The sequence below is a fragment of the Gorilla gorilla genome, chromosome 8, assembly GCF_029281585.2.
Source record: "Gorilla gorilla gorilla isolate KB3781 chromosome 8, NHGRI_mGorGor1-v2.1_pri, whole genome shotgun sequence".
Classification (NCBI taxonomy): Eukaryota; Metazoa; Chordata; class Mammalia; order Primates; family Hominidae; genus Gorilla; species Gorilla gorilla.
The window spans coordinates 9,747,197-9,772,722 of NC_073232.2; the positions used below are offsets into that span (position 1 = coordinate 9,747,197).

Genomic DNA, 25,526 nt, shown 5'->3' on the forward strand with positions numbered 1-25,526 from the left:
GTCTCTGGCTAAGCCACCGCACGCTTAGGCTGTGCCCTTCCTTCCTGGCCTATGGCCTCACCTGCTGTCCCTCCTCTCCGTGGTGGAGACACCCACACACCTTCGTCTAAGCAGACCAGCAGTTGACTTGGATCGGAAACGGCTTGTGCCCAAGCAGGCCCAGCAACACACGTGGTCCTTCTTCAGTTGGTTCAATCCAATGCTTTAGAGAAACACGGGATTTTAGCATTATTAAAATATGTGGATATAGCAAGGAATGGAATACAACAACTTCAAACTTTGGGGGGTGGAGGCGGAATACGTAAACCTCTGACAGCCATGAGGAGACCGAGCCCTGGCTCTCTTGTGGGACCTGCTGACCCCAGCAGAGCCCTGCAGACAATCCAGATACACGGTGGTCACTTCCATCCAGGGAATTCTGGCAGGGTTTGTTATGTGGCAACAGCAAGTCAATACCTCATCCTAGTTCTTCCCAGGGCAGTGCTGTGCACAGAGAAGACACAAAATAGACTTCGAGTTAATACGCATTTACCGAGTATCTGCTCATCTGCAGATGGCGTGCTAAGGACAAGGGAGAGGCTGGGGATCCAGATGGCATAATTCCTGCCCTCAGGGAGCACAGTTAATCATACTTCGATGAGTTCTATGAAGGAAATTCTCAGCAACACAGGATGACGGGTGAGTTAAATGCTATGGTGTTAGGACAGAAAGGGAAATAGGCAGTGTAGAATAGAGACCCTAGAGACCCCAGGTGGAGATCCATGCACACGTGGGAAGTCTGCAAGTAACAGAAGCAGCACTGCAGACCAGTGGAGAGACAGTGAACTCACTGGTGCTACTGGAAAAAGAAACTTTCCACATGGCGTAAAGTAAAATTGGGTTCCTGCCTAAGCACGCACACCACACACACGATTAGGCCCAGCTGGATTAAAAGCATGTGTGTGTGTGGGTGCGCGTGCACGCACACACACGCACACATACACACACACTATTAACTTTATGACCCTGGAGTAGGGAAAGCCTTCTTAAGCATGTCCAAGACACTCAACAAAGGAGAAGATTGATAGATTTTACTACACAATAATTAAACACCATAAAAGATACTATTCTAAATAAAGAGTTAAGACAAATGGTAGATTGAAAGAAAATATCTGTAACATATATAACAAAAGATTAATAGCCTTAACAGATCAAGAATATTAATTCCATCAGAAAAAGATAGTAAAAATGGGAAGACGACATGAAAAGGCAATGCACAGAGGAGGAAGGCAGCAACATGTTAATCAGTCCCCCATCCACTCGCTGCCTGGCACAGGAGGGGCCCCGCCTCCCGCCAGCCTCTTCCTAGTGCAGACATCACTGCTGCCTAAGGATGAGTCCATCACCATGAAGACCCAACGTTAGCTCCAAACAGCTTCATGGACACAGCTTTGGAGAGAGTGCCATTTTAACAAAATCAAAGTCCTGATACAGGAACATGTATTTTTGCAGTAAATCTTGGCAGTCACAGTAATGGCTGTCTCCGCATGAGCACCTGATGTTAATGCTCACTCTGAACCACTAAAACACAAAGGGTGAGCCCCGTGTGCCACAGCCAGCCCCCACGTAGGTGAGAAGCCTTTAGGATCCAATCATATATGAGGCCCGTGTTTCTTTTTCATGCACTTATGGGAACAGGCAAAAAACTATGTTTAGAAAAGATGCATTATTGAAGAAATTTTAATTTAAAAAAAATCAAAAGAAAAATTGAACAGTGCCTAAATCTTTATTTTCATAACCTACATTTTTTTTCAAATTAGACAGTTTTACACTGAATGACACAAAAGGAAACTTAAATTACCAATAGTTTACATGTAAGCTTGATTCCAGTCTTAATGAAGCAGAACAAAAACGAAACCCTCGAGGAGTGACCACATGACCCCCGCGCTGTGAGCTGCTGGCGGCCAGCGCCCTCGCCTCGATTGTCTGCAGCCCTGTAGTGGGCTGCGAGGCACGCAAGCCGCAACTACAGCTCGCCAGCGGGGCACGCAGACAGGCATGCACCACCACTACCCGTCGCCCGGATACACTGAACTGGTTTTGAAGCCTGAACTGCAGAGATCCTAATACAGCAACGCAGGACGTTTACGGCCACCCGCCAGTGACAGCCGGTGATGTGATGACAGGAGGGCCTGGGTGAAAATGTCAAGACACTCACTCTCAGAGAACGACGACTCCACTTGAAATTCATGTCTGGTGAAACGGGACCAGGTTTTTATTCTTCTATTTCAAAATGATAAGCATCATCACACGATTTTACAAGTTAAAATGCCATTTGTCACTGCTGCATCTCTGATTCTATAACCTGAGATACTGCTGGGGGTAAAGGAGGGTGTTAACTTAAAAAAAAAATGTATGAAAGCCACTCTCATCGCTGTATGTGACACAGCACAGTTGGCATGGACCGCCACAGCTTCCTATTATGATAACTCTCATTTTCTTCTGAGCGGAAACTCTTGAAGTAGTATCAGGTTTTTTCAGACATTACATAGCAATCTGTATTTCACCTTTAATTAAAAAGGATGCTATAAAAATCACATCCGAGCAAGGTTTCAGCTCTTGATGCAGAAGACTGCTGCTGGCTAGGCAGTAACTACAGTGTACTGACCGGAGGGCAGCAGAGCCCTCCAGTGGCGACTGGCGAATGCACGCGCTGCCCTCCTCATGCAGCTGTTGAGCTCACACTTCAGTCGACAAAGTGAAGGACTAAGCTGGCTCTAACCACACACACACACTGCGCTGCAATGCTCACACCTTGGGGGAAAGGACTTCTCATTATTAAAAACCAAGGACTCACTGGCGGACGGGCAGGCCTTGTGTTTTGGGAATGGCTGATGGCGCCCTGGCCCTTCCGTAGCGAAGATTCACCTCGTAGGCCCAGGCCTTGAGGTTGCCTCCCAGCTTTCTGAGTATTGAGAGTTTGGGTTTCACAGATCAATTCTTTCTGATTTTTTTTTTTTCGGTCAGTGAACTGACAACTACAAAAAAAAAATCCCCATGTTCTTTAAAATGCATTTGAAAAACACTAGCCCTGTGGCTATTTCTCTGTATTTGAATAATGGCAACTGGTTTGAAGGAAATGGTCAAATAGGCAATGTTTTCCTCTGGCAGGGTCAATCATGCTTAGCTGCAGGTGATTTTAATTAGATTACTAGTCACCTTCACTTATGATCCTGCCAGTTTTTGCTCTCTATATACTTTAAAACTCTTTCACATTAGATATGATTAGTATGCATTTACATACATTTTAAAAGAGTATGAAAACATCTGGAGGCTTTTAATAAGACTTTCCAATTCCCTTTTGCAGCAAAGAGGCAGAATCAGTTCAACACACCGATGTAAGAGAGAAAAGAAAATCTCAACAAATCAAAATAATATTCAAACCACAACATTTAGTTTATCTACATCCCGCTCAACAGCAACATTTATAATATATCAATAATCTGTATCAGAATTTTCTCTGTAGGGTACCTTTTTCATATGTTCTGATTATTTACAACTGTACAAGCGAAGCACACTCCAAGTGCATGTATTTAATACAGTATTGACTATTTGCATTTACAGGATTTTCCAACATTCTGAAAAAAGATCAACTGTTGAAGATCTTTAAGGTATATTACAAAAACTACTGCTAGCTCTTGTACTACAGTATGCTTACTCAGTAAAACTAGCGACAGGAGATCCACGCAGTAACTGAGTAACTCTGACCCACTCACGCCAACCCAGGGCCGGGCTCCATGGACTCTAAGCTGTCTTATACAAAAGTTAAGGCAAAGTCATTTTCAAGTTTAAATAAAATTCAAGTCTTTAAATATTGGATGGAAATAATTTTTTCTTAAAAAAAACCCTCAGTCTTGTTAAATAACATTTTGTGGAATAAAGTGTATGGTTACATTTAGCAGGAAATATTCTTATTTTAATGTTTGCTGCTTAGAATAAAGAAAAATTTGAGGCATTTTAAAACAAAATAATTTATATTTAACTTTATTATAAACTTGCTAACTTTAGTGCATCCTTGTTCTTCAGAAGTGCAGCACTTCTGGAAGTGAATCAATGAGGCCCTCGTCTTGGAGGTAAAAGAGCAGGAACTTTATCCTCCACCAGCCAAAGAGGGGGAAAAACCACAAACACCATTCTCTCACGATTACATAACTCTTAAATCCATGTGCTGATGCAGAGGTACAGGGAGATGTCCACACGGAGCTGAAGATGTGGACTCTCTCCAACCAGAGTGCTGGGGAACACGGACAGAAATGTGCACAGAGCAGGGCCGGGGCCGTCAGCTCACAGGGGTCAAAACAACATCATGGTACAACTTCTGGTAACATGTCAGTGGGCAACAAAGTGTATGTTTTCATGTAGGTTCTATTCACAATGTGCTTTGAATTTATATTACATAACAGCCACTTGAAACTGGAGTGAGAAGCTGGTTACTTGCTTGCAGTGCATCAGAACCAAGGTTTCTGGGGTAGCCCCTGCAGGTTCACTCTGCCCAAGAGATCAAAAAGGATGCGCTCTCTACATTCTTAAATGCCACAGTCCCCTACCAACGGCTTAGGTGGAAGCACAGCTCCCACATCAGCACTGATGCCCTGGCGCGGCCAGCACTGCCTCTACGAGGCCACACCTGCCTCTGCCAAGGCCACTGGCCCTCATTCGTCTGCGGGGACATTCTAGAGATATGCACTTACAGACCAGTTACTAAGAAAAAAAAAAAAAAAAAAAAAAAGCAGAGTTCCCTTAATTTAGAAAAACTCACTATATATAGCTTGCATTCAGAGCCACATGGAGGCTTAATAAAAAATACCAATTTGTTAGGATAAATGCTTTTTCTATCTTGGAAAAAAAAAAATCAGACTTATGCATCACCTCCAGTTAAGCACCAACCTAAAATAAGGTTTGTATTAATTAAATCCTGAAAAATCGATTTTTTTTCAAGAGGGGGAGAATCCAACTCACAGAAGAAAACCAACTTGAGGATCCCACAGGCCTCAGACACTGCAAGCTCCTAACCAGCGGCTCGTCCTCGCACTGAGTGGGAAGAGTGTCTCGTTTGTGGTTAACACAGCGCTCTGTGACCCCTCCCAGACGTACGGTTTTCACTGAGGAGACTTGGGGGGAGTGCTCTGCTCTCGGCTGAGACGCTTCCCCATGGCCGAGGGCGAGGGCCGGCCCCCCACCGGCCGCCTCTGGTCTCTGGGGGCTCCAGGTGTGGACTTGAGGGCTGGGGGCTCCCGGTATCTCTCTGCGGGCTCTGCCAGCTTCTTTTCCTCCTTCCCACAACCAACAGTGTTTGGCTTTTGTTCTTTTTGGGGTTGCAATGGGGAAGAAGGAGGCTCTTTACTCGTTCTCTGACAAATCTCTGCGTAGCTGGGCTTTCGCAATTCCTGGAAACAGACAATCCTGGGTTACCTGTGTGAAATGGTGTCTCTAGGGACAAGACAGGAAATCAAGTTCACTTAAGATAAAAGAGTTTTCAACTGTAACTAAGTTTCCATCTTCACTAGTGTTTTTAACTTTTAAAAAGTTCATAAAATCTAATGATTTCGTTTCCCCTGCAGCAGAACACTCCCTCTGTGCTACTGTAGTAATGGATAAAATTAGAAAAGGCATGACGAAGAAGAGTGCTGACTCAACACCATCCCTACCCAGCCCTATGCCTGCTTGGGCAATGGGGAAGCCTAGTAAGAGTCCGGATGCTGCACACACTGGCTCCGCCAGCTCAGGACAACAGAAGGGTGTCCCAGGTGCCCACGGTGGGCAATGGACCCTCACACAGTACTCAACCCTGAAAGGCAAACTCCAAAAACAGTCTTTAAATAAAAATGTTTTGCACATTTCAAACTACAAAGGACTGGAAATATCTAAGAATGATGAAGACAGCTAAAATCTTCAAAGAAATGTGTAATAGGGTTTTCAGGTAAGTGGAAGCATAAAGACTAAATAACAGAAAAGTAAAATATTTCCCTTAATAACTTTTTTTTTTTTTTTTTTGAGACACAGTCTCACTCTGTCGCCCAGGCTGGAGTGCAGTGGTGCAGTCTCAGCTCACTGCAACCTCTGCCTTCCGGGTTCAAGTGATTCTCCTGCCTCAGCCTCCTGAGTAGCTGGGACTACAGGTGCCCACCACCAAACCCAGCTAATTTTTTGTATTTTCAGTAGAGACAGGGTTTCACCATGTTGTTCAGGACTGTCTGGATCTCCTGACCGCATGATCCGCCTACCTCAGCCTCCCAAAATGCTGGGATTACAGGCATGAGCCACCGCACCTGGCCTCTTTTATTATTATTATTATTATTTATTATTAAAATTATTAATTTTAACCTATAAAAAATCATTTTTTAGACTCAGCCCAGGGGACAGTAAGGGATTAAACTCCCAAATTCAAGGAAAAAGCTCACCCAAGATCAAACTACAGAGGCCACAACTCAGAATAAGAGAGGCCACGGTTCACCCAGTAGGGAAAACAACAGAAAGGAAGTCGCTGGGGTTCAGGCCTGCTGGGCCCACAGGGGTTGGAGGCTGGTGGGGCCACCATCTTGCTCTTCCTGTCTCTTCATCAGACACACGATGGGCGCGCACGCATGCAAACATACACACGCGCGCGAAATGCTGAAATGATCCTAAAGTCTATGGAGAAACAGGAGCTGGGGTCTTGTTACTACTCAAGAAACCTCTATTGACCAACACTGAAATAAAAGGACTACATGGTGGTCTGAGAAAGAACTAGAGTAGTTAGTGGAAAATTATTAGCAAATATTAAAGGTATTTTGTACAGAAAACACAACACAGACAGACGCAAATAAAAACCCACCAAATTAGATGTGATTAAAAAACGAGCAGGTGCAGGAGTGCGCAGCATCTGTTCACACCAGAGCCTCGCGGCTGTCATGCAGGAAGGCAGGCACGAGGTACGTACCGTGGCGGCTCCGTTCACCTGCACCGATTTACATGCGGTCGCAGTGAGGGCGGGAGGAAGTCTGTCCACACTGTGGGTTTCCCTCTGTTTCTCCGCCACCTTGGGATCACTGTAAAAATGCCACCCAATATTTGAATCTCATGCAACATCACAGGCCATTCAAGTCAGTCAACACCAAGGCGCTGGAAGAACACCAATACTCACTCGGGTAAATGAGCTGGGGAGGGGGATCGCTCGTACGTTGCTGATACAGCACAAGAAGCCGGCAGCGAGGGCTCTCTGGAGACCACTACAGGAAGGGTGTTCACGCTTGCGTCTGCACTGAGGGTCTGAAACAGGGTCAAGAGTGTTCATCAGAGTCCTGCCGGCACTAAGCGGAGCTGGTACCAGTGCCCGTTCACCCCACCCGTGAACAGCCTTGGGAGAGCGGCACAAGGACATAGGGGAAGAGGGTCTTCTCCAGCAAAAATGTTACAGAGCCCAGGACTATCCTCTGCCCCACAGATCGCCCACCCTTCTCTTTCTCGGCAAATGCCCCACTGTTCTTACATCACAGGCCCTTATCTCCTCTCCCGCAATGATGATCTACAAGCTTATTTCTTAACTGAACAGGCATCAAACACATCTCACCCACCTGGCACTTTGGGCCCAGCACGGCACGGCACAACACCACATGCATATCTGCTGAGTGTCGAATCCTAACACAGTTCAACACAACTCATTCACACAGCTGAGAAAAAACAATCAGCGCCTCCACACCCATATAAATGTGAGCTGCCAGCCCTCCCTGAATTCACAACTCCAGGAAGCAGGTGTGCGAATGCCCCCATCTCAACAGGTGAGGAAACTGAGGCCCAATACCTCTAAGTTAATTTGCCCAAGGCCAGGAAGCTAAAGACGGAGTGAAACTTACTCCCTCCTTACTCCAGCCAGCGACCCCTGTGCAGGGGCTATTTCATGTGTGCTTGATCTTATACATATGGCATGTGATGATACACTTGTCATGCAACTTAAAAAAGTCAGGAGGGCAGGTGCTCTTTACACTTCTGCCCTTAGATGAAGGCTGACGACAGACCTAGAGCCCTTCCAGCTGGAGAACCAGAATCCGCTGCGATTCCTGTGCTCGACCAGCAGGAATCCAGCTTGGTGGAAACAGGAGGGCAAAGGACTCCTTTTGTAAAAGCTCATTTTAAATTCAGGGTAGGGGCTGGGCGCAGTGGCTCACGCCTATAATCCCAGCAATTTGGGAGGCTGAGGTGGACGGATCACCTGAGGTCAGGGATTTGAGACCAGCCTGGCCAACATGGTGAAACCCCATCTCTACTAATAATACAAAAATTAGTCAGGTGTGGTGGTGCATGCCTGTAGTCCCAGCTACTCAGTAGGCCGAGGCAGAAGAATCACTGGAACCCGGGAGGCGGAGGTTGCAGGGAGCCAAGGTTGTGCCACTGCACTCCAGCCTGGGTGACAGAGCAAGACTCTATCTTAAATAAACAAATTAATTAATTAATTCAGGATATGTTCAGTCCCAATGCAAATGAAATGCAGATCCACAACTGCAGGTCATGAAGCAAGTCAGAGTGACCATCACGAGCTCCATGTCAACAGGGGAAGGGCTGAACCCCATCATTTCTGGAGCCTCCACCCCACTTTGAAACCCAAGGGCCACGCTGTTGACTCAAGAAGCTCCCAAGAAGCAGCAATGGAGCCCACTACACCTGGGTGGTGGCATAAGGCTCAGGGTCAGGCCTTTCAAAGAAGCAATTCTTTCTTCAAGAGAAACCTTACACAAGACTCAAATTGGGCACAGCGGGAGCTGCTGTTTCTGAAGCAGGGTTGGAGACCTGCCTCTTCTCCTCCACTCAATACCAAGGGGAGTAGGCTACAGTTGGAAAACTAGAATTCATGATCTTTAAACTGCATTTCTTCTCAAGGCACTAATACCTTAGAAATGACAGTGTGGAAATTTAAGGCTAATGTGACAATCCTGGAATGTACTCAATCTCCAAACAGGAGCATGACCATCTACCAATATGAAAAGGACTAGACACGTCACCTGACTTTCAGTGTAAAGATACTGCATCAAAATCCATCTTAAATTCTGCCCTAGGAAGTGAGGAACGGTTCTATCTACTGCGGGGCCTTCCCTAAAGCCCAGGGTGGAAGAGACACTGACTCTGCAGACCTGGGTGGGGTAGCAAGCATCACGGTCATGTGGCGTGGAACAGACACGTGGTGACTCTGGGGCACAGCTGGGGAAAGGGCCCCTGGCACAGGGGACACCGGCAACCAGGAGTGCTCAGCAGGTTCTTTCTGGGCTCTTCCTATGCACAGCAGGTAACTGGGCAGAAAACTTCCCCTGTACTTCCCAGAGCCTTCAACGCCAGGTGTGGCAGCCGGCCAAGTCCCACTTCCACCTCCTAAGCACATTAGAGGCCAGAGTGCTGGGCTGAGTGTCCTCTGTCATCTGCAGCTCGGGATGACTCCTGGGATGATGTTCACTGCAGTGGAGGCGGCACCTCGTGGGGCAGCCCAGACCTCACCAGAAGCCACCGACACTACAGTGAGGTTCTCCCAGGCTTCTTGCTCCTTGTCTCATGTAGATTACTACACATTTTAATCATTTCCAATACAATTCAGATTTTTCTATTTCATTCTGTTGTTTTGTAAAATAAAGGCAGGTCTGAACTACAACAATGACAATGCAATCTAAGTTTCTGGGTGAGAGAAAGGGTGTGTACGGCACATCATGGCACAGGTTTCTACCTCTGACTTCATCAGACAGCAATGTTAAGGAGAAGGCCCAGCCCTGGGTTCAAGGCTGGCCTTACTCCAAATCTGTGTGACCTCTGCAATCACGTGGCCTCCAAGCCTCTCTTCAGTATTAAAAACAAACATGTATAAAGAGCTCAGCAAAGCGCCTGACACGGAACCCGTACCTAGTAACTGTTGGCAACTATTAGACATGCAATATATCCCTTACCCTTTCTTTGGATGGTCCTATTATCAAGCTAGATAGCCTGTTTTCAAACAAGTCCTCTGTCTTCAAATTGCCGGCAGCTCCAGGTAATGGAGGGAAGCTGGACAGCCCCAGCTCGAAGCTTGGCGACGGAGGCTTTGGTGGCGTTGGAGACTGTGTCTGGCTGCTCTGCAACAGAATGACACCCCAGGGTCACGGTATGGAGAGAGAAGGCCAAGCAGCTTCTCGTTTCCACACCTGTCTGGAAAATATCTGTAGAAAGAAGCAGATCATTCAACCCAGACAAGGGCTTCCTCACTCAATTGAAGGTTCTCCCAAGCAACTTCAACCGTCTAGAGCAGAGCTGTAAAACTGAAATCTCAAGGATGCTGCTGCCCAAGAGACGTGTCACAAAGGACACAGTGAGGCTAAGGTGACATCCAAAGAGCTATCCACCCATGGCTGCCAGCACTCACGAACAGCAGGGGCAGCTGAAGGCAAGGGAGACACTCTGGAGTGACTCCAGCCCACCAGATGGAAAGCAGGGCAGCCTGAGTGTAGACATTAAACTTTCTCACTTTCAGACAAGTGCTGTGTTACTACAGCATAGTTTTTAATTTGAGTCACAAGATAATTGTAAAAAACAAAATATGACACTCTCTCCACAACCTGTGTAAGAAATTTTACACGCGTGCATCAAAAAAGTGGTTTAACAAAAGGGGAGGGGGCTCGAATTCTCTGAAAATAAAGTTAATGAAAGTTTACATTTTTAAATAATTAAAAACACAGGATTTGACAACAAATTCTAATCAGATTCTTTGACTTCAAGAAAGCAAACTCAGTATAATAAGAAGTGAGTGTACTTTGTAAGCCCAAATCTCAGAAGAAAGGCAGTAATACCTTTTATTGGAAAATGATCTATCAACCCGCTTTAACAAGCTGGCAGTCATTTTGTGAGTATGCAGTTCCTCAGCTGAAGGACACATGGCACAGAAAGGGGAAATGAGTTTACATTTAGTTTAGAAATGAATTTATATTAACTAAAGAATACAACTATTTTTAGCTGAAACAATGAGCTACTCTGACCAGGAAGCAAAGATCTCATGGGATCCACCTAACTGGAAAGTGCCAATGTTTCTCCAAAGTTTATACACAGGAAGGTGAATCCCTGCATCAGGAGATTCTAGAGAAAATATGTCAGAAGTGAAAGCAGGTCAAAGGATGAAAATGAATTCAGGCTGACACAAACCCCAGTCCAGTCTGTGTTGGGCATTCTGCTTGCTTCTCTGCTCCATGCGACAGGTGCCTAATTTTAGCTTAGCTTTTCCCAGTTAGGTGTCCTTGGCAGTAAGCTTGTTACCTACTGAGCAGCTGGCTGTTGTATGCTCTCCGTAACCTAGTATTGTGAATATGATGCTCAAAATGATCCTGCAAAGCTCTAAGTTACACATGGCCACTATGATGGCAAAGCGGTTTTAAACATCTGCACGTTTCTGAGGTGAATACAGCTTTTCAGAAGATAAGCATTATTAGAGAGACAGCCTTCCTCAAAAATGTATTTAAATCTCAACTCGTAGAAGCAAAAGAGGCAGGCAACAACTGCCCAGATGTGGGAGTTACAAAATGACATCACCCACAGATGGGACTTGACTTGGAAGGCAGTGTTAAAATCCTCTAGGATCTGAGCACCTCTGGGTGAGGTCTGAGTACTGCTCAGGTCCCATGGGCGTGGTTAGGCCCGAGGCTCACACACTTTTACAGAAAAAGCGTCTGGACCTTTCTGAGGTCCTGAGAGCACGTACATAAGACGATGGGCGTATGCTCTGTAATCAATCCAACACTGGGCCACAAGCCGAAGCTTCAAAGCAGGTCACAGTCATGAACACATGCATCAGGAATGCAAGGCAAAACATAACGGAAGAGAAATATGGCTGTGGGAAAACATCACGGCAGGCACAACAGTGCCCTGTGTTTAGATGCTTGCCTTGTTAGTCCAAATGGTCACAGGAATTCACTAATTCCAATTGCAATTAACTGGTAAAAACTGCCTTACCAACTAGTTAAACAAAAACTAGACTAAGCCGACCTCATGAAAGGCACAATTTCTGAGTTCTAAACAGAGATTGTATCTTTTGTGATGAGAAAGCACCTGTGTGATGGCTTGAGGGGCTGGACCAGGATTTGTCCAGGTCTCCTCCAGCATTCCTTGTATGGAATTCCACATCTGCAAGCCCATGGAGGCATCCCTCCCATCTTCGTGGGTACTGCTAACTGCCACCTTGCTGTCCCACTACTGGTTCGTGGGTACTGCTGCCACCGTACCATCCCACCACTGGTTCGTGGGTACTGCTAACTGCCACTGTGCCATCCCTCCCATCTTTGTGGGTACTGCTAACTGCCACCGTGCCATCCCACCACTGGCTGTGGAGAAGTCCATGCCATCCTCCACTAAAGACCAGTACAAACATTTTCCACAGGAGAAACTCTGATTAATCAACCCAAGTAAAAATCACCATGTCTCATGTACTTACCGCCACAAAAACCTATCACTTATGTTTGGGTCTGTCCTGCCAGTAAGTTATAACAGAAGGAGATAATGCTTTCTACACAGCGGGAGAGTATTCGAAAGTTTTGAAGGAAAAACACTGACAAACAAATTGCTCCGTGGAAGATGCTTACTCTGCTCATTGAAATGAATGGCTCCAGTCATTTCAGACTCTCCGGTACAGCTGCCACACAGAAGAGCTCACGTGCACACCCGTGTGTAGGCTGCAGTGCATGCGACAGCAAGTTCCTGGCCATGCCTGTGCCACAACACAACACGCCTGTGCACTGTGGAGTCCCGTGCAGCACATCGCTATTTCCAAAACCTCTACAGTTGCTTCCTCCTAGGCCAGCCAGGATGTCAGTTATTACTTAGTGGATTTCACGTTACAAGTCTTTTGAAATGCTCATTCTTGTGTCTTAACCTTAATCCATTTAATTAAATCTCAGGTTTGGTATAAATTAGATTTAAATGTCTTGTGAAGAGGTATATGCTTTATGTACTCACTGTAAACTTCTCCTCCCTTTTCTTCCGGTAGCCAAAGGAATTCTTCCTAGAGGAGTGGAAAGTGAAAGACTGTTATTTTTTTTCCCACTTGGAGAATTTATTATTGAGCACGTTTGCACTCACATAATCAAAGTACACATCAATTCAGTCTTTATCACTTTGAAACCTTTCAAAGATGACTTTCAATTCTAAAATCCCAACTTCAGGAAGCGTAAGCAGAACAACACAAAGTTGACAGCAAGGGACTAACGTGGAAGTCCAGGCAAGTGATAAAGAACAGAAGAAAACACTGACTGAAACCAACTCCCTGGTGCCTCCTTGGGATGTCTGTTAAGACATGAGTACTGAACATCCACTGGGTGGAAATGACAAGACACATAAAATCTGAGACTGAGCTCCATCAATGAGTTGTTTAAAATGGTGGTGAGAATTTTCCCGGCGCAGATTTGCTTTACATCAGATTTAAAAGACCCCAAATACCGCGTCCCATCCCTTCCTCTGCCCTCTCAGCTTCCTCCACTACTGCCTCAATGGCTGACCCCTTCCCACGAAAACCACACAAGGACCTCTGTGCCCCAAAGACTTCCTGCCCTTGCCTCCCAGCCTCAGGAACCACATTCTGGACCTCCCCATGCAGGCAGCAGGGCCACGCCACACACGCAGTTGATAACCACAGGACAGACACTGATTAAGTGGTGACTTCACATGGAGACCTGGGACACTAGGATGGCCAAGACATTCCCATTTCCCTGGACAGGCTTATGTGGTCTAACAAGTCACATGACACACATTAATCTCAATTTATAATTTAATGGAATGCAAAGACTCCCCCAAGGGCCTTGTATTACATAACCTGGAAAGGAGTTAAGAAATAGTCTTGACTAATTCCTTCATTTACAGAAAACCAAAAACTAGTCTTGCCTAAGATGGCCTAACAGTGGAAAACTGTGTGGAACCTTGGGCCAACCCCTCTAGGGCAAGGACGGCACAAACCTTTAGGATTCTGGAGCAAATCCCTATTATCTCCTACAGAATACTTTCTGGAAATAGCTCCTGGCTTTCTACTGGTGCCTTGCGGAGACTGCAGGCCAGACTATGGGACATGGATGAGTACTGAGCCACAGGTGGGGCATGAGTCCTGACAACCCAACCTCCTGTAGGAACAGGGGGCTTGGTGCTCCTTGTCCTGGATCCATGCCTGTGGCCTCACAGGGAGAGAGGGTCCTGGGCCTGCATTATGGACAGCCACCCCAGTACACACCTGGCTCAGCACCACTCCCTAACAGGGGGTGCTCCCAAAACCGAGGGAGCTGAACTCCCACTCCGCTGCGCCAGGATTCAGAAGTAGTGGAAAGGTGGGGCTACAATGGCCCATGAGCAGAGCTAGGGATGCAACCAGATGAGAGTCTTCAGTGGGACAGGACTCAACTGGCCCTGGGGACCTGGGAGGGGTGTGAGACGGATGGTGTCAGCACCTGCCTGCCCAGAGGCATTGCCCTGAGCGCTGGACAGAGGGACAGCAGCCACATGGGCAGAGGACATCCCGCAGGGCTCGGCACATGGCATCCCTCCGCCAAGGGCAGCCTGCTCGTCACTACCGGCTGGGACGCAGGGGCACCCATCCCTTGGAACACAGTGGTGTCCAGGACACAGACCTGTCTGCCATGGGGTCCTATCCCAGTCACCATCAGTGGGCCCAGCCAACACTCCCCACACCCTCACTGGGCTCCACGTAACCCATGTCAGACCCAGAAGCCCACCTGCAGCCATAGAACACTGTCAGCTGTCAGTGCCCATCATGCAGAGAGCAGGTTGGCTGAGCCAAGGCTCAGTGACAGGGCCATGGTGGGTTACAGCTCACAAGGGGTAGCAAGGGACCCAGGGTGGTCCCAGCACCATAGAGGAAACATCACTGTGACACCCGCGACTCTGAATGCAGTGGTGTGAAGGCCTGAGACCCTGAAGAGGTGTGCTTCCCCCAGCTGATCCTAACAGTAGCTCCACCAAGGCAGCCACCTGGCGCCTGGGGCTCCTCATGCCATTCAACCCAGCTGGGCCGTGCCCTGCCATGGCCGCCATGCAAGGGTAGGGACATGTGTCTGGACTCCGGTAAGGGGTTCTTCAGGACATCTTAGCACTTTGGTCCAATAGAGAAAGTTAATGGAAACAAAACAAACCCTCCCAAAAAGGGGAGGTGGAGGCATGGCTGCTGTGGATCAGGTTCTCAGGGCAAGCAAGGCCTGGCGCACCTCCCTGTAAAACAGCACAAGCTCTTTCTCAAGACAGAGGGAAGGAGGAGGTTACGAAGGTCAGCTCTGGCTTCAGGACCCATCGCAGAAACAGGCTGCAGGAGTTGCATGCGCTTTCCCTGCCCACCACTTCCTAAACCACTCCCTAAACCACTGGTGCGTGCTTCCTAAACCACTCCCTAAACCACTGGTGCGCGCTTCCTAAACCACTCCCTGCCCACCGTGCCTGTGCTGGTGCGCGCTTCCTAAACCACTCCCTGCCGCAGTGCTCAGGTCTCAGGTGGGAGGACAGTTGTCCTCCCTTGGTGGGAAGATAGAGGGTCTCCATTGGTGCAAGATCTGCATCTGTCAGGCAAAAGCATAAACTTGTTACAGTTGCATTTGGAAGTTCAAGTATTGTTGAAGGGTATCCTGGGTAGACCACATTCGTCAGCAAGCTTTGGACTCTCAGCTTCAAAGCCACCTGTATACATTTTGTGAGGTAGCTGGAATTCAACAAGCCCCACTTTCATTTGCCAGGAAACTCCTTGTGACGCTCTTATGAACAAGGCACACTGAAGAGCACAGGAGGCTGAGGCCGGGGGCCTTGTCCATCTAGTCTGCCTCCTTCCACACCGTGCCCACAATTGATGCCCCTCAGAGGGAGCCACATGGCCTTGATGAGTAGGGCTCTGTCCCAAGTCTGAGCCCCAGCTCTGCAACCCTCTTCCCTCCAAGCGTCTGGGTCTTAAGAACCCCAAACTGAGACCCAGGGCTAGCAACTGCTCCCTGAAGTCACTGACTCTCCATGACACGGTGGGCCCCTTTTGGCTTTGCATCTCCAAGGCCTGTTGAGCCAACCTGATGCCATGCTTCCTGTGAGACACAGCCCAGTGCCAGCTCTCCCAGACCATGGTGCCTTCCGATGCCACTGCACAATCCCTGCAGGAACTCCTATGTGCTCATTTAATCATTATGGGCAGGAATGAGATGCTTCTGATGCCTCTTCATGTTGAATTCTCACTGCACAGAGCGTGTGCACTGTGGCAGGCAGGAAGAGAAGCTTGCACGTCAGGCATGGTGCTGTACACATTGTATATAGAAAACCCTGAAAAAGCTCAGGTATTTGAGTCACTTGTTTGTCACTTATGAGAGGAAAATCCTGACGGTCCTTATCAAGGCAAGGACTGAGAAGATCAACTGGCCTTATCAACAATGGGCAGCTGCGGTGGCTCATGCCTGTAATCCCACCACTATGGAAGGCTGAGGCAGGAGGATGGCTCTAGGCCAGGAGTTCAAGACCAGCCTGGGCAACACAGCAAGATCCTCTCTACAAAATATGTAAAAACTAGCCAGGCATGGTGGTGTGCATTTGAAGTCCTAGCTTCTCAGCATGCTGAGGCAATAGGATTGCTTGAACCCAGAAGTTCAAGGCTGTAGTGAGCCATGATCATGCCACCGTACCCCAGCCTGGGCAACGGAGTGAGACCCTGTCTTAAAAACAAACAAACAAACAAACAAAAACCTACTACAGGATTGATGCCAAAAAAATATTAAAACAAAACCAAAAACGGTGGGCAGGAAGCACAGCTAAGACCTGTCCTGGCTAGTCTCAACCCTCCAATGAGATGAGACTTCAATGCTGATCTGCCTGGTTACCCGCTCCAGGCTCCACCTGCAGTGCCTGGTGCACACCCAGCTGGAGGGCGCCAGGCCAGCAGCCATGGGGCAGAGCCTGGACACTGCCCTTGCAGAGGGGCCTGGTGAGCCAGGGATGCTGCCAAGAGGAGACTGCAGGCACATGGCATGGAGTCTATGGCTATTGAGCTCCAATGTTTCTACAAATAATGATCTAAAACAACTACAGTTCTCACTGAACCATTTCATATTCCAAAAAAGATGAAGCCATTTAAGTCTCAGCAATTATATAAAACCCTTTATGTTTATAGCCTTCAATTAGATTTTCTGTGACATATTTAAAGACAATTACAAAACATATCTAAATTAAATAATTTTTAAAATATTAGTTTATGATGTTACACAGTAACTGCTCAACAACTCACCTTCCCCTCCCTAAACCAGGAGAGGATTCGAGACTGCCTGGCTCCACGCGCCCAGGCCCAGCCTCTCTCTTGGCATATGCTGAAGGGTTTTGAATCCGTGTTCTAGTTTGACCTGCTTGCCTTGTTTGTGGACTCCGGACACCATTAATTAATCGATCTGCAGTGAAGTTAAATATTGAAGGACTTTCTAATAACCCAGGTCCCCTCTCTGCACTAGGAATCGCATGCCGCAGATGAGATTTACTAGGATTCCTGTAAATAAAAATGGTTTTATGTGTTGAGTTATAAAACGATCAAGGCATTACATAACATGCATACTGACATGGAATAGCTAAGCTGAAATCTGCTTTCTGTTTAATAAAATATAAAAATAGGATTTGGAATGGTTAACTCCTAACATATAGGATAATGCAAATCTATTAACAACGTGCCACAATTCTGCTTAGCTGTTTTTCAGTCCAGGCCCAAATTAAAATCAGGCACACCTGATGTGTACAAGTTGCCCCCAAAGCCTCCTCTCAGAGAATCTGAGGCGGGCACCCATGCCAGATTGTAGTGCTTAGCCTTTTTTTTTTTTTGAGACGGAGTCTTGCTTTGTCGCCCAGGCTGTAGTGCAGTGGCACGATCTCGGCTCACTGCAAGCTCCACCTCCCGGGTTCACGCCATTCTCCTGCCTCAGCCTCCCGAGTAGCTGGGACTACAGGCGCCCACTACCACGCCCGGCTAATTTTTTGTATTTTTAGTAGAGACGGGGTTTCACCGTGTTAGCCAGGATGGTGTAGTGCTTAGTCTTTACAGAATGCAGCTGTGTGCTTCAGGTGGCTCTGTCTGCGAGGAGCAGGACTAGTGATCAAAGCTCTCTCATCGCAACTCCGGAAGGGCAGTAGCGTAAAGACCAAAACTGCTAGGACCGCCCCGGAACTTGCCTGCTTCGAGGAGGATACTGTCTGAGAGAAGTCAGAGGAGACGCCGCAGGCTTGAACGTTGGAGACGTAAACCCATTTATAAATCCAGTATTTGGAAATGGAGTTACCTAGATTCATTTGAAAACAGACAAGTAAATAAACCATAAAACAGACTTCAATTTCATTAATACCAACAAATCTGTGGAAACCGAGGGCATTTCTTGATGTTGTCAGAGTCATGACCCAAGCTGAGACATGTATTTTACAATTTTATCACCAATGGGTGCTGTTTAGAAGTAGGCTGGAGCTTTTGTGCATCCTTTCAGCCAATCCTTACAACAATCCAGCGAGGAGAACTGACACATGCGGAAGCAGGCACTGAGAGGAAAGACGTGGTCAAGAGTGCATGGGCTCCAACAAGTGTTGTAACCTTTAGCATGTCAGTCGGATACGACCTCCATCACTGGCAGGAAGTCAACAGTTCTTGATTCCTGATGACTTTAATACAACTCATCAACATTCTCAATCTCAGGAGCACCTGCACACCCACTGCTGCTCACTCGGCTTCATCCAAACACAGCCTGACAGGGCCTTTACCTTTACCCCGACACAAGTCCTGCTCTGCAGATCAGGGTATTTTCAGATCATCATTATTCCCCAAGTCACAAGGTAAGTATGGCATGCAAATATACTAACATAAGATTCAGAAGAAATTAGAAAGGGTCACAGAACCCCTAAAAGATCTTAAGTAGTTAAAAATATTGAGCATAGAATTTTAAGTATCGGCCAACTATTTTTAAAATCTAGACACATACAAAAATAAGATAAAACTTATTGTTAAAACAGTTCCTTTAAAAACAAACAAACAAACAAAACTCAAGATCATTCATTCTAATTCTCTGGCTTCTGGACCCATGGTTTCCAATACGTTCTGCATCACTGATATTTCGCTCCTTATGCTCCTGACGCAGGCCACTTAGTTCCTGAGGGCCTTCCAGTCCACACCCTCAATGTCACTAAAGTGACAGAGATACGCATAGAGCCCTCCTTGTTTGGAGAAAAAGAGAAAGGAAAGGAAAAAAGCAAGTAATTCTCCTTAATTAGAGCTAACTGGAAGATATAACAGAAAAAGAATATTATAGCTTAGGACTAAAATAAAATTATACAAAAGGGAAGTTAGAATCTTCAATTTGCTACTTGAGAAACTCTTCACTCTGTAAGAATCAGACTCTTTAAAAATACATCACACATGGCTGGGCGCAGTGGCTCATGCCTATAACCCCAGCACTTTGGGAGGCCAAGGGGGGCGGATCAAAAGGTCAGGAGATCAAGACCATCCTGGCTAACATGGTGAAACCCCATCTCTACTAAAAATACAAAAAAATTATCCGGGTGTGGTGGCGGGCGCCTGTAGTCCCAGCTACTCAAGAGGCTGAGGCAGGAGAATGGAGTGAACCCGGGAGGCAGAGCTTGCAGTGAGCCAAGATCCGGCCACTGCACTCCAGCCTGGGCAACAGAGAGAGACTCTGTCTCAAAAAAAAGAAAAAAAAAGAAAAAGAAAAAGAAAATACATCACACATGAAGAGCCATGAATGCAGACCTGGATCTGAGGCTGTAAATCACGGGCAGAGCAATGAGGACTAATCATTTCCAGCAAGTCATTTTACAGACAGAGCCCTGATATTCCAGTAATTTTGCTCAAGATAAAAAATAAAATTGGTCATATATAAAAAGTAAAGTTGATTATTAATGCGTTCCTATTATTACTTGTTGGGGATTAATAGGCACAATCTCCTCAGCTGCAGAACAAAGGACGCACATGTTTTAGCACAAGTAAAAGGCTGCGATGGAGAGCCCCAGTATCACAGACTCAGAGCAGGACCAGCTGTCTGGCACACACCGCAACCTGAACATACAACATAAGTCAAGGCCATAAGCTGACCCAGAACCCCAAGGATCCCCGAGAGGGGCAACCATGATTAAAGAAATGGAAGAAGCAACTGCTGCAGGAAGAACTGAAAGGACGAGCATGGCAAGCCACGTGCAGCGATGATTCTTCAACACCCAGAGCCTACGGACTAAAGTCTCTCTGAGGTTCTCTCATGATATGCTTTTGGGAAAACGAAGTATTCACCTATGGGTACACTTTTATAGAATGTGCTACTTCAAAAAGCCAGAAACTTTTCTTACCATCAGGACTTACTCAAAAGAGACAGAAGTAACTTTACCAAAGGTTCTTATACTGCAGTGGTTCCAGACTCAGGGGGAATTGGGGTCCTCTGAAAATCTCTCCCTGTCCCCACCTGCCCTTCACACGGCCTTAGGAGCTACTTTCTAAACGGAGTATGGTTTCATTTCTCCGCTTAGAAACCTCAGACAACTTCCCACAAGCACTAGGCCAAAGCCCACATGCCTCAGGACAGCTAAGCACCTGCGCAGTTAGGCCTGGAAACTTCCAGCTCGCTCCCCAACTCCCTGCCGCCCGGTCTACGCTTCAGCTCAGATGCCCATGAATCTACGACCATCTTCTGTTCATGAAACTTCTTTCTCTTTGATTCCTTCTGAAAAACTCATACTTAACCTGAAAAGCTCAACCTAGATGACAACACAATCCCTGATAAGACCTGTCAGTGTTCTGGCATTCTGTACACGTGTCTCCTTGGCATGTTTGACTTTCCAGCCTGAGTTGTTTCATGGACCCGTATCTTTACTTTCCGTGTATACAGGCAGTTGTTTTCTCAAGTTCTCTCTGCTCTGCACCTACCCTCCTTTTCTGCCTGTCAGCGGTGACGTCCCTGCACATCAGGGTGCCTGGCTCCCAGCCATCCGACCCTGAGGACCATTCAGTCTTTCCCTTAGTCCACAGCGAAACCCTGGACATGAACTCTTTTCAAAGTTACTAACTCAATTTCTGCTTTCTGACCATAACCTTCTATGTATGCTACCCTTCAATCTCTCCAATTCCAATTAACCTGCATTGCTACCTCATGCAAACCTCTAGTCCATGAACCCATCTTCACTTCTCAACTAGACTTCAGCTTCAAGGACATGCTCATCCGTGTATTGCTGACTCTCGTGCATCCAATGCCACCAAACTCATGCTAATTCCCACCCAGGATGCACTTGATCTTTCAAGCATCTATAGCAGCACACAAAGAGACAATGTCTAGATCCAGTACAGACTTATGAATTCCAACCATAGGCCTTAACAAAGGCCAAAATCCATAAAAATTAATCATGTCAACCAACTCTAATGCTGGTGAGAAGTGAGTAAAATAAGGCTGGTAAAACAGCAGGCCTTCTCCTTGGCCTTGCTGTCAGAAGCCTATTAAACACCTCTTCCTCCTCAGTTAATCCCCCTTGCATTGTACTCCGTGTAGGGGACACCAGGTACACTACAGCACTTATCGCCCTCTGCGTCTTGCTAAGAGCTGCATGACAAGAGGGGAGACGGGCTGTGCAAGGACTGTGATCACAGCAATCCAAAGTTCTTTATGCATAAGCTCTGTTCTCAGCTACATTTAAAATCCCCCACATAACTTGAAGGTCTGTTTTAGTATGTCAGACTGCACACGTATCTGGCTTCCTATTAGATGAGGATTTTAATTCTTCAAATTATCTAGCATAGTGTCTACAACATAAATTCCTAGTAAAGAAATGACGTACCAAGGGTGGGTCAAGATAGCTGTGCGTTGCTGACCACGTCTGGGGAGTGATCAGGCTGTACAGGGGGAACTGCTGCTGGGGGCTGTACATGGGAGGGAAGTAGAACGACGTCGCGTAGCGCTGCTGGGCATACAGGCTCACATCCAGGGGTCTAAATCCATTCTTTGGCAAAAATGTGTTTATAGCTATTGCCTTTGCTTTTATCCGTGCCTGTTTGAAAATATGTAAGTTTCTATTAGAATACTTAAGAACACCAATTTGCAAATAAACAAAGTATAACCAATGGTCTTGCTTACCTTAATTGGTTTTCCTTGAAAAGTTTTGACTTCTTCTCGAAGGTATTTGTAAGCCTAAGGGCAAAATTAAGTACAAAATTCCATTCGATTAACCTTATGAATAAGAGGCACCAATAGTTCACTCAATAGCTCAAATAGGGAAATATATAATTAAATTATGGAGAACAGAACCTAGAATAATGATTCTTGACACTCCCTGGGTCATAGATCCCTTAAAATAACCTCATAAGAGCTATGGAACGTGTACCCCAAATTCTCACAAACAAGATTTGTACACAATTTTGTAAGTATTAACAGATGCCACAGAAGTCTCCCAAAGACCACTGGCTAAGAACCTTGACCTGGTGGAAAATGATGAATACTGAGTTCCTAGTATTAATCCCAATTTCAGATTAGGAGAATGCAGTTCAGGAAATACCAGACAGGAAGGAAAAGGATTAGGATCATAATATCCAAAAGTCATTCTTGATATATCTCCTTGTTCTTCTCCATGTTAATTCTACATTAAACCCCTATAAAACTGTGAAGGCCCTGCACCTGATTCAATATCATCCGACCACATTCGCCACGCGGGCTGGCAGAGCTCACACTCCACTCCACAAAAATGGTTACTCTATCTTCCGTTCCCCTTTTCCCCCTCCATCCAATTAAAACCCATCTTTCAGGTTTCTGTGTTTTCTTTTCTGAACCCCACATACTGTTTATACCATTTTAACACTTTATAATATGTGTGTTAGTTTCCTCACTTATGCTTCCCTTAAAGGCAGGAAAACTACTAACTCCTCACGCCTCCTTACAGAGCTTACTTCTCAATACCATTAAAAGCATCTTCCAAAATACAATGAAGTCTGCTGGGAGATGAAGATTAGGTTCAAATTTCCCCCCAAACACTTTGCAAATAGTAAAACTTCTCTGCCCAGATAGAAGAACAAAACTGATTTTCCTAGGTTGCTTAGCTTGTTGTCCTTAGAAAGTAAAATCACATGCTTTTTATATTGCTATAAAAATTGTCCATACAAATACACTTATTTAAGTTTCTACAACTTGATTTCCTCTGCAGATTATATTCAAACTTACCATCACAAGTAATCTCAATGCCCAAGTTTAGTCCCAACATGCACTAATAGTAAAAACTGGTAAACTATGCAATTCATAGGGTGATGGTGGAAAGAACTTACCTGTTGTGCATCAGCTTCTGTTTCAAATGTAATAAACCAATTATCATTATATGCAAATTCACAGTTTATAAATTTCGGTAAATTATCTCCTTTAAATAGTGCTTCTACTTCCTACAGGAAATAGAGATGTTAGAAATTAATTCTCAACAATGTCAGTTTTTGTCCTCACCAAAAATTTTTTTAACAAATGCATTCTCTTAAGGAACTATCCTTAAACAAACGTACCATGATGCCTAGTAAATCTCTCTTCCAAAAAGGATGAGGGTTCAGCAGGGCTTCCAGAATCAGAATCACAATGCCATAGAGAAAAGCAGTCACACAACTTACAGCTTCCCCTACTCTCAAGATACCATTAAGCTAGATTAACGTGAAAACTAACATATCATGTTCTGGGCTGATAACTGCACAACTTTTTAAAAAAAAAAAAAAAGGCAATTTAAGAAAAAAAATTTGCTTGGACTTTTGCTTCTGGCCATGATGGACTAGATTTACTCTCCCAGATGACTCAATTAAAAAACCAGACAAAATACATGAAGAACAGTTTCAGGCCCTGAACCCCAGCGTGAACACAAGTGTGATCCCTGAGAGGGACATGAACAGGGGAGTTGGCCTTCAGTGCCTGGGCCGCAGAGCCGGCAGGGTAAGCCTGCAGATGGCCTTCCCCACATCTTCAGCCTGGGAAACAACCGCCTGAAGGATGAGAGGGACCAAGCCCAGGGAAGGCTCACCAAGAAAGGAATGGTTTGTTTTCCCACCGGCCACAGTGGAAAACTCTCCTAAACCCACAGGATAGCAGGGACAGTGCTCAGAAGGGCACTGCTTCCGCGGTGGGGAAAATGAGCCCTAGAGAAAAGGCTGCTCTGATTCCACCTAGAAAGTTGGTTCCAGGTAACTTCACTGCATTTCAAAACAAAGCTCAAGAATATTTACTAGAATACAAAAATATTCAGTAAAGTAAAGTTTAAAACTCCGAGCATCTCCTCAAAAATCACAAAGCATGCAAAGAAATAGAAAAATATGACCTACAATGCAAAAGATTAGACCTAGAAATGACAGATACGATAGACTTAATACACATAACACATTTACTGCATATATATTCCATATCCCATAAAAGGTAAAGACTGAGCATATTAAATATATATGGAAGATTGTTTTTATTTTTTATTTTATTTTTTATTTTTATTTATTTATTTTTTTTTGAGATGGAGTCTCGCTCTTTCGCCCAGGCCACAGTTCAGTGGCGCTATCTCGGCTCACTGCAAGCTCTGCCTCCCGGGTTCACGCCATTCTCCTGCCTCAGCCTCCCAAGTAGCTGGGACTACAGGCGCCCGCCACCATGCCTGGCTAATTTTTTGTATTTTTAGTAGAGACGGGGTTTCACTGTGTTAGCCAGGATGGTCTCGATCTCCTGACCTCGTGATCCGCCCGCCTCAGCCTCCCAAAGTGCTGGGATTACAGGCGTGAGCCACTGCGCCCGGCCAGATTTTTTTTAAAAGACCAAAATCAAACTTTACTGGAGATGAAAAATACAATGTCTGAAATTAAAACTACACTAAATAAGATTAACAGCTGGCTAGACACTTTCTGAAGAAAAGGACAAAAGGCAGATGAAAACATTTAACAAAATAATGGCTCAATAAATTTCAGGTACAAGAAGTTTGAAAACTACACCAAAGCATATTGCAATCAACTTGCTTAAAACCAGTAGTAAAATCTTCACAGCAGCCAGAGAAAGACTTATTACATACAGAAGGATGGTGAAAAAAACCAAAGAAAACGTATACCAGAAGAGAGAGTATCTTTAAAACACAGAAAGGGAGGAAAAAACCCCATAAATCCAGAAATCTATATGCAGCAAAAATACCTTTCATAAATAAAGGTGAAATAAGATTTTCCCAAACATACTAAAGCTGAAAAAAATTCATCATCGGCAGACCTGTACAAGACATGCTAAAGGAATGTCCAGGCAGAAGGAAAGTCCAGATTGACATAAAGGAATGAGAAGGACTGTAAATGGCAAATACTGAATAAATATAAAACATGTTTTTCTTATTTTTAATCTCTTTTTAAAACTGACTTGTTTAAAGCAAACATAACAACGATGTATTGTGAGGCTTATGACTGTGTAGAATTAGAATGTGTGACAACAGCACAGGCTAGAAGTGGAGAATGGGAGAGCATGGCTGTAAATGGGAGAGCATGGCTGTAAATGGGAGAG

At 45.6% G+C, this 25,526-nt stretch overlaps 1 protein-coding gene across 4 annotated transcripts in view; it reads right to left on the reverse strand.

Annotated features, from left to right (window-relative positions):
* Nucleotides 1-1,746: 1,746 nt before the first annotated feature.
* LARP4B (La ribonucleoprotein 4B) overlaps nucleotides 1,747-25,526 on the reverse strand; it is a 124,442-nt gene continuing 100,662 nt past the window's right edge. For 3 of the 4 annotated variants that reach the window (XM_019035004.4, XM_063709836.1, XM_019035007.4), the window contains 10 exons: nucleotides 23,306-23,416; nucleotides 22,128-22,181; nucleotides 21,832-22,041; nucleotides 18,187-18,293; nucleotides 17,261-17,512; nucleotides 12,970-13,015; nucleotides 9,942-10,106; nucleotides 7,163-7,287; nucleotides 6,854-7,067; nucleotides 1,747-5,426 (listed from right to left, as the gene is read on the reverse strand). In XM_019035004.4, the coding sequence (XP_018890549.2) occupies nucleotides 5,139-5,426; nucleotides 6,854-7,067; nucleotides 7,163-7,287; nucleotides 9,942-10,106; nucleotides 12,970-13,015; nucleotides 17,261-17,512; nucleotides 18,187-18,293; nucleotides 21,832-22,041; nucleotides 22,128-22,181; nucleotides 23,306-23,416 (1,572 nt within the window). In that variant the 3' untranslated portion in view covers nucleotides 1,747-5,138. The remainder of the gene's footprint in view (nucleotides 5,427-6,853; nucleotides 7,068-7,162; nucleotides 7,288-9,941; nucleotides 10,107-12,969; nucleotides 13,016-17,260; nucleotides 17,513-18,186; nucleotides 18,294-21,831; nucleotides 22,042-22,127; nucleotides 22,182-23,305; nucleotides 23,417-25,526) is intronic. The other variant, XM_019035006.4, reaches the window with a different exon arrangement.